General features: G+C 34.9%; 1 protein-coding gene across 1 annotated transcript; it reads right to left on the bottom strand.

Moving 5' to 3' along the window:
• Positions 1–839: 839 nt before the first annotated feature.
• LOC132299663 (uncharacterized) lies at positions 840–8,619 on the bottom strand. Its single transcript, XM_059796417.1, has 7 exons — positions 8,230–8,619; positions 5,862–5,980; positions 5,707–5,772; positions 5,358–5,555; positions 3,974–4,092; positions 2,608–2,713; positions 840–1,618 (listed from the first exon to the last, which is right to left on the bottom strand). The coding sequence occupies exons 1-7, from the start codon at positions 8,450–8,452 to the stop codon at positions 1,115–1,117; spliced, it is 1,335 nt and encodes a 444-aa protein (XP_059652400.1). The 5' UTR covers positions 8,453–8,619; the 3' UTR covers positions 840–1,114.
• Positions 8,620–9,113: the final 494 nt, after the last annotated feature.

The raw sequence follows: 9,113 nt of genomic DNA on the forward strand, positions 1-9,113 counted from the left end.
CTCCAATTATATAATTTTATTTTCACAATAATCGTGTTAGCTTTTTTTATATGGGTTGAATAACGTTCAGATTAAGTTTTTTTTTTTTTTTTTTTTTTTTTTTTTTTTTTTTTTTCAGTGACCAAAAGACAACCCAAATTATTAGTAGTGTGGCATGAAAATGGATGGAGGGGAAGGAAGTGGCGTGGGATGAAAATGGCTGGAAGCGAAAGGGAGTGGATAAGAAACCTAAGGAAAGTGTCTCCTTTATTTTTGAAGTGAAAGGACATTGTAAAGGGATGGATAAATTAACGTGACACTTTGGTTGAAAGAAAAGAGTCAGGGTTTCATACTCCGTTTGATAGAAATGAAGAAAATTAAATGAAAGAGAGAGAATAAGTTATGAATGATATATCATTGGTGAAGATATTGTGTCATTATTTCTGTTTTTTTTTTTTTTTGGCCTCTTTTTGTTTGGTAAGACTTGTTTATTATGAGAGAAGAAGAGGTGTATTAATTATAAGAAAAAATTATAATTTTATAACTTTTATAACAACCTTGCCTTTTTTCCTTGATGTTTCATATCTAGAGAATGATAACTCACTCAACCCCTCTTTCTTCCTTCGTACATCCCCAAAATATAAAAAATAAAAGAAAAAAAGAAATGAGTTTATATATATTTTTGACAATATACCTCCATTATATAAAAATTATAAATAAATATATATATTGAAAAGGTTAAAAATTAGTATTTATATATATGTAGGTAATTATTCTCTCTTTCCCTCGTATCTTTTTGACGAATAAGAAAACTTCTCTTCCTTTCCTTCCAAGATTTCAACCAAAAATGAGAAGGTTAATCCGTCTCTAACATAGCATTAGCTTTTATTTGGCTTGTCCAAGACACTCCAATGTGCCACTTTCATAATAAAAAACAAATGTTCGAAGAAAGTAAACAAAGAAAAATTATGAGCTCACTAGGCTGAGACAAACCATGCCCACTCACAAACAACCCGAGCAAGCCCAAGCTAAGGTTTCCAAACCCATCACAGAACCTACGAATAAACCGGGTCAAAACTGCTGTAACTACTACTATCTTCTTCATCCATATGAATACAGAAACCAAAATCTCTAATTACACAGTCACCATTGGGACAGGAATTCTACTATTGTCATATACTAATTTCCAGAAGTTATTCAATGCCCTCAAGGGTCCAACCCCTTGATCACCAATTATATTCTCATTTGTCCTCTGACTCATAAACAAGCCTCGGGCAGCAAATCCCATGAGTTCACTCGGGTCCATATAGCCTCGGATTCTTGACACCATTCCACTTTCATATGAGAAACCCATTGAATCGGACTGTTTCTGATGAATCTTGTTCATCTTTTGTTCCGCCTGGAAATCATGTCCCGGTGATGTGGAATCATCTTCAGGATAAAGATACTCCGACTCGGTTTCTGTGGAATCTTGTGATTGTTCAAGGGCCAATCTGTCTACTTGGTGTTTTAATTGCCGTAGTCGCTGGCCAATTCTTGAAGTTACAGCATCATATAAGTTCCCTCTTGATATTCTTCCATCCTCTTCCATATTTAGTAAATCATCAAAATGTATAGGATCACCAATAAGCACCGTCACCTACATATTTCAAGCGTATGAAAGACATTAGACCACAATAGTTTTTTAAAAAAACTATGTTCTACTCATAAACAAAGCAAACCAAATAATAACACAGCTTGTCTCTTAATTAGGAAGGTAAGACCAACTTATAAAATAAATGCTTGTCAAATTATTAACCATGTCAAATATTTCTCATTCTACAGCTCTCGACTTAAAAGTGAAAATGATTACCAATGGGCCTCTTCTTCTTCTTGATAGTTGATACATTTAGATAAGGCTATTTTAATGAATTGAATTTCCTAAGAAACAGACTATTGCAACCCACTGCACAATAGACTCATTTACTATGGCTGTGGCTAGCAAGCAACTTAAATCAACAAAGCTCAAACCCGACCAGTCAGCTCCATCTAAAGACGTTATTGTATATCAAATCCTTTTTAATTATGTTATTAGCCACTAAAAATGTAAGTCATCAGGTATATCAATGGACAATCTTTAGTAATCCACATTCAAAGATCTACATTGAATGAACCACACAAGCATGTACATAGTACCAGATAGATCTCCTACAATGAATTCGTCCCAGTGTTTCTCATGCACGGCTCTATTTGACAAAATAGGAAAAATGGCAAATGGATGATTATATGCCCAAATCACCTGATGCAACAACTCTATTGGTGGACAATTCTCTGAATTGCTGCAAATTAAATAAGTATTCGTTTCCTAAAATTATTTATTATTGTTGTTATTACTATTAAGGATATTTCCTCCTTTCATATAATACTGAGTGGAGAGGGAATTATTTTTCTTTTTTCCTTTTGTAGTAGGGGGGAAGGGGTGCTGAGGATGGAGAGTGAGTTGAGTTGAAATCTCTATTAGATAGCCCGATTGTGGACTATGGGGTGTACTCTAAAGGCCCAAGACCACCACTGTCGACCAAAAAAAAATGTTATATAAAAATCATCTATTTGACAAAAAGCTAGAAAAAGTAAGATAAAAATACGCACTGTCTTGCCAATCCGGGGAAACGTGGCTCCAATAGGCATGATCTCTTGCATCCCTGTATGCACAAATGGGACAACCATGGGGATATTATCTGCATCCAAGACCAACCTGCAGAGGATAAAAGGTATAAGCAACTGAATCATGTTTCAGAAGTCCAAAAATAAATGATTCTTTTTATAAGTATAAATAAATAAATAATAGCTAAAAAGATAATATGATGAAAAGGAGACCCAAGCAGAAGTAAACTATATTCCAGCAAGAAAAGTATATCCCCTCCTGACATATGTGAGGTAGGGGAGGAGCTACAAATATTTTTCGTTCAGTGGGGTGGGAGTTGGGGAATAATTTAACACACGTTTTGTCTCAAGCAGAATTTATTAATCCATTACCCTTCCTACCCCCATCCCCCTCTTTCTTTAACACACGCTTTGTCTCAAGCAGAATTTATTAATCCATTACCCTTCCTACCCCCATCCCCCTCTTTCTTTTTTCCGGTGTATGTATCCATATTCTGAGGTTGCGGCTCAAAAAATACGCTTAAATCCCCCCAAAAAGCAACTCCACTTCTTCAGAAGATAACCTGTTCCTCTCCTTCCAGATATACCACCAAAAGCATACAAGTGTCACTGTGCCCACCAAGCATATATATGCTTCTCTGCACCCCCTTAAGCAAGCTATTCAAACCTCAATAGCTGACCTGTTCATGACCTATTAAAAGCAAAGTACCCGCTTCCCCTCCACCAACCATCACCTTCCTCATAATTTATTTATTTCTTCCACATACCTCCAAAGTCACTTTTACTAGCAGAGCCTGGTTAAAAAACCTTAAATTCCTGAGGCCGACCTCTTATATATATCCAGAGAAGAAATGTTTCAAATAATATATTAACTCTTCTCCAAAACCCCACAACCTGATTTAGCTTCAAAACCAAGGGCCAAGAGCATATACTGTTCAACATACTAATCAAATAAATAAATAAAAACATGTACTGTTTAAGATGCATCAAGTAATTTTCCAAGGTAAAATTTATTTTTCTTTTCAAAAACTGATGTTCATTATAATGTCTCAGCTTACTGCATTTTGTTTGTTTTTCTTCCGTTCAAAGAAGGCAAGAAAAAGTGCTTGAGATGCACTAGCCAAGACCTGTGAAGCAAGATAGACTACCACATATAAGATATCCCATCTCTCAAAGATCTAAATGTACTCCTCTACTCTCAATTTTGCATTCTAGTACAATAAAGATCATGCAGTTACCTTTTCGAATACAAGTATAAATCGAGCAATTACCTAATCAACTAATGCTTAGTAAACAAGTAAATAAACCACATGACATTGACAACATTACTATGTCATTCAAAAATTCTAACCTTCCAACTCCTCTCTTCGCAGACCCCACGGTTCTTCCACCATCTCGAGAACGACTACCTTCTGGGAATATGTGAACCCATCCACCACGATTCAATTTTGAGATAGCCACGTCCATCCCCTGATGCATGCTAAAAAAAGTATTATGAGCAGAAAGTACCACATAAAATGTCATTAAGAACATGCATGAGATGGAGAATGCCACAAAAATACTAAAAACCATGCATAAGAAGATGGAGAATGCCAGAAAAATATTAAAAATAAAAATAAATAATATGTGCAATAACAGAATTTCCCGGCTTGGGAGTCTGCACTTCCTCTTCTTTTTTTCCCCTGATCATGGAGCCTGCATGTGAGAACCATGTACTAGCAGCACAACCTTTACATCGGATAATTGGCGAGATACAAATCGTGAGACTTATCTATAAGGGACTAAGCACGCAAAAACATATCATAAAACTAGAAAACAATTTAACACATTTAGGCTGAAATAAACAAAAAAATAATTAAAACTGCTGCCATCAATCATCAATGTAATATCGCTTTCATACTCTTAACAGTAACAATACACCTAAAGCAACCAACTATGAGCAAATTTAGTATACATTATAAATTGAATAGTTTTTCAAGAAGTAAAACTAGTAATGCATCAAACTAAAAATTGTAAAGTTCCAACAAATATTGATCAATAGTAAACAATAAAAAGAGAGAAGGAATCTATGGATCAAACTTCCATTTCAAGGGAAGTTCCATTTGATATAAAGAAGAAAAGGCAAAAGGAAAAGGAAAGAGTGTCAATATAAATGTCATATAATTATGGAAGACACGTGGATCTGCATAAAAAAAATGGCAACAACTATCAGAAAGCAAATATTAGATAAACAACTAAAACAAGTATATAAAACGTAAATCCCCCATCTAACAGTATGAAAACAAAGAGAAACCAAAGAATGAAGACAATATTTCAATCGTACAAATCAACAGTTTCATTCTAGCTATCCACAACACATGTAATTAAAGAAAAGAAAAAGGTTACAAAGACTCCAAAAAAGCAGCTATATCAGCTCCAAGTAGAAATATCTCATAAAAAAACATAACAACGGTTTTCACTTATTATAGTTGTGTAACTAAAGAAAAGAAAAAAGTTATGAAGACTCCAAAAAAGCAGCTATATCAGCTCCAAGTAGAAAGATCTCATTAAAAAAAAAAAAATAGTAAAAGCTATATGCATCACAAAAGGGTATAACAACCCTTAAATTCTGAAAAAAGGATAAAGCATTAAAAAGTTTTCCGGGAGGTCTTACTGAACATTTGTCCTAACAATATTCAACAACCACAAGGTAACTTGACACGCTACACGACATGCTATAACAAAGTTGAAAGTACCTTCTGATAAATCCCATCACCACGAGAAACAGGTAAAACTTTGACAAATCTAAAGAAAGCAGATGTTGCTGGATTACGGAAACATCGATCAGTAGCACAAAGTGTCCATCTCAAGCTATGAGGATTAAATAGAGCACTTTTTGGAAGCAGTGAAGCAATAACTAGTGGATCATCCAAAGAAGCAACATGGTTGCTCACCTACAAATCAGTGTAAACAGTTTCATCATCAACATGTGCTATGGTTTAAAACTAGGAAGTAAGGTCAAGTTCAAAACAGTAATGTAGCTTCAAGGATGAGCAAAATGAATGTATTAATTTGAATCCGTACAACGTTATGTCTGATGCATACCGTAATGAGAGGCTTATTCTTCGGTCTGTGCAGCAATGCCTGATGTAGTTTTTCTGCACCGTATATCTGTAATTCTATCCAAGTTAGTTCCTCCAGAGCTAAACAACCCATCAGTAGCACTTTCAAAATTTCAAAGTCATGTGACTTCAAATTACCTGGACATGATTAAGGCCATTCATGAAAACATGACAAACGTTTCCAAGAACAGGAACGGCCACAACCTGAAGCATGCGAGTGAGAATGGAATCTTCTTCTCCATCGATTTCCATACTAACTGCATTTATGTTTGCAATCCAAAATCAGTTAAGCTTACAACACTTAACCTAAATGCCTTTTTGAAACAACGATTTCCCAGGAAATTGGCCAATATATTTTATTAACAAAATCTAAATAATGGAGGCTGAAAGCAACACGGTAGGGACTTTGAAGCATGAGGCCTAAGCTTCCAGCTACCCCATTTTTTATACCAGTTATGAATTGGAATGACAAGAAACAAGTATGACACTGAAGTAGACAGGTACAAATATCAAAGCCAGACCTTTCCAAAATTCTGAACTTGCATGCCTACCCTTTCCAACACATAAAGCAGTTTTTTTTTTTTTGGAAACAATGCTTGTCATTTTATTAATATTTTTAGTGCTTCTCAACTCCCCTCCCCCATCTCTTGGTTCTTGGGGTTTTTCTTTTCTTTTTTACTTCTCTCTTTATTGTTATTACCTTTTTGTTTGTGGGATGGGGTGTCTTGGGGAAAGGAGTGGAGGTGGTCTACCGTCTACCCCCTTTGTTGTATTCTGCTTGGGATAGTGTAATGAAACTTTGAGATTTCTTCATATGTGTGTGTTTGTGTAAACAATAAACAGACACACAAACAAATACATGTAAACAAGAGGGTGCATGCATAATGTTGATACAAGTAGAAAGGAGGTGGTCTACACCTATTCTTTATTCTAATTTTACAAAAGCAGCACTCAATGTTTGCAATTTTATATGCATTAGAGTGATTATGTCATTTCATTTTCACATCTCCCCCTTTTTCTGTTTTCAGGAAACTTCATATCAAATTTGCACTGTCATGAATCTGACAACCCAAAAGTGATCTAGAAGTGACCCCAAACTTAAGAACTCAGAGAAACAAATAAAAGGGAAGTGTGAGAAAGAAATTGAGTTTGGATCTCTACTTAGAACAGATTGAGAGAAATTGCAGCAGGGAGACAATTGGTTAAGTCTTCTACATGCATTTTGTTATCTTAGTGTCCCAAATGAAATGATTTCTTACTGAATAGTATGTGTACAGTCCAAACATCTCATCTACAGTAAAAACCACTGGTTCCAGCCAAAATGATTAAAACAACTCAAATTTTGCATTAACAGATCAAAAGATGATATAAAAGACTATAAGAGAGAGCAACTGTTCAATTTTGTGTCTGGCATGAAGTGCTTTGGCCAGAACAGCCTTAAACAACAAAAATCTTACAGCTTTTAGCACTTTGATGGCTTAAAAGTCTTCAAGCATTCTCCTATATAATTCGAGTCTTTATATGTATGCTTCACATGCTCTGCATAATACATACAATTTTTTATGATCCAATATAGAATGGTATGATCTGACCTTAAGATCAGTAATCTAAACTATAATCCATTCATCCCAAACCACGATTCTGATCATTTATAGGCATCAAACTGTAGGGCTGAGGGGAGGGAAAAAAAGAGTAAATGAGTGCAGCGATGCAATCCCAGTTTGCTCACTCGAAAAGATTTGGTAGATGCTAACAAAAGAAAACTGGGTACTTTTTCTTTTTCTTTTTCTTTTTCTTTTTCTTTTTTTTTTTTTTTTTTTTTAATAATTCACAAAGAATCAACTTGGTTCCTCAAAAGTAATTAAAGACTAGAGCTTTTAACTGATAACTATTATGTAGTCGACATTTGACTATAAATCAATTAGAGCATTTTTAAAATTGCGTTCATAAATTAGATTTTCCTCACACTTTGACATTTATATTATGGTTTTAAGTAAACCATAAAGTATAATGATAGGCATGAAATAGGCTTATTATTTGAGAAACGAGAAACTATTAATTTGCTTGTTAAGAGAAATAAATACATTAATTAAAATATGATCAATACACAAGTATCATTGCCTATACTAACTCTAAAAAAACAAGAATCCTTTTCCCTATTGTTTGACATTAGCGACACAAGTTCATTGTTACTTCCTCACCAGCAATTATAACTAAAAATACTCTGTAATTTGTTTCAGGCGAAACACAATGCACACATAATACATCATAATACATGAGAGAGAGGCACATTAACACTGATCAGGCATAGGATAGATCAGCGAACAAGAGAACAAAACAAAACCTAACTAGCAATATGCACCAGCACAAGAATCAAATACAGTGTGTGAGAGAGACATAATTCACTCATCAAGCATAATATAAACTAGATTTTATAAAATAAATTATACCGTGTATGTATATATAACTATGAGAGTGTAGAGATTGGAGAAGACAAGAAACTCACCTCTTTTGCGATAGAAAACCGAGGAAGAAGGCAAGGAATCTGTGCGAAATTTTCTGAAGCGTTGCATCCATCGTTGCATCGTCGACGAGAAGTAACCGTCGGTGAGCCTCTGACGGCGACGGTGCCGATCGACGGCGACTCTGAAACGGTCCCTGAACCGAAGTTGCAGTGACCGAGCCTTGTCCATCCATAGATCACCTCCGTCAATCCACTCCCCAACCATCACGATCCAATCCAAAGAAAGAGAGAGTCGTTCAAAAATCTAGACAAACCTTTGAAAATTTTCTACAGAGAGAAACAAATGAACTTTAGAGAGAGATTAGAACTGTTGTTGATCCATGGTTCGTCCAGAGAGAGTGGTCAAGCGCGTGAGCGGCGAGGGAGAGAGGGGATTGTGTAGTCGGTTTTTGTAGTGTGATGTTTTCCCAAATATCGTCTGGGACCCACTGGAATACAACGTGGCAAAGACTGAGAACCCTGGGGCCAATATGGTGACTCGTAGGACGATGGTCATAAAGGCAGACTTGGCCCGTTGGTTTTCCCTTCTAGAACTATCTTTAAAGCTTTTTGACTTAACAAATTCTTAAACAAAATTCCAAAATAATACGAGTATAATAAAATCCAAATTTTCAAGTTATAAGAAAGTACATTATACTAAATTTGAATCTTTTTAATGGCAACTCCAAGAAGGTGTTGTTTGATAAAATTAAAAATTAAGCATTAGAAATTTTAAGTACTGAATTTTAAGCGCTGAAATTTTAAATACTGAATATATTAATTTAAAAACTTGTTTGATTACATTTTAATTTTAAGTACTGAATTTATTAAGATTATTTGTTATATACAAAAGTTGAAGTCTGAAAGTTATACATATTACATTTTTG

The sequence above is a fragment of the Cornus florida genome, unplaced genomic scaffold, assembly GCF_030987335.1.
Source record: "Cornus florida cultivar Cherokee Brave unplaced genomic scaffold, ASM3098733v1 CherokeeBrave_3.0.0_Hap2_Chr03, whole genome shotgun sequence".
In the NCBI taxonomy this organism is placed as follows: Eukaryota; Viridiplantae; Streptophyta; class Magnoliopsida; order Cornales; family Cornaceae; genus Cornus; species Cornus florida.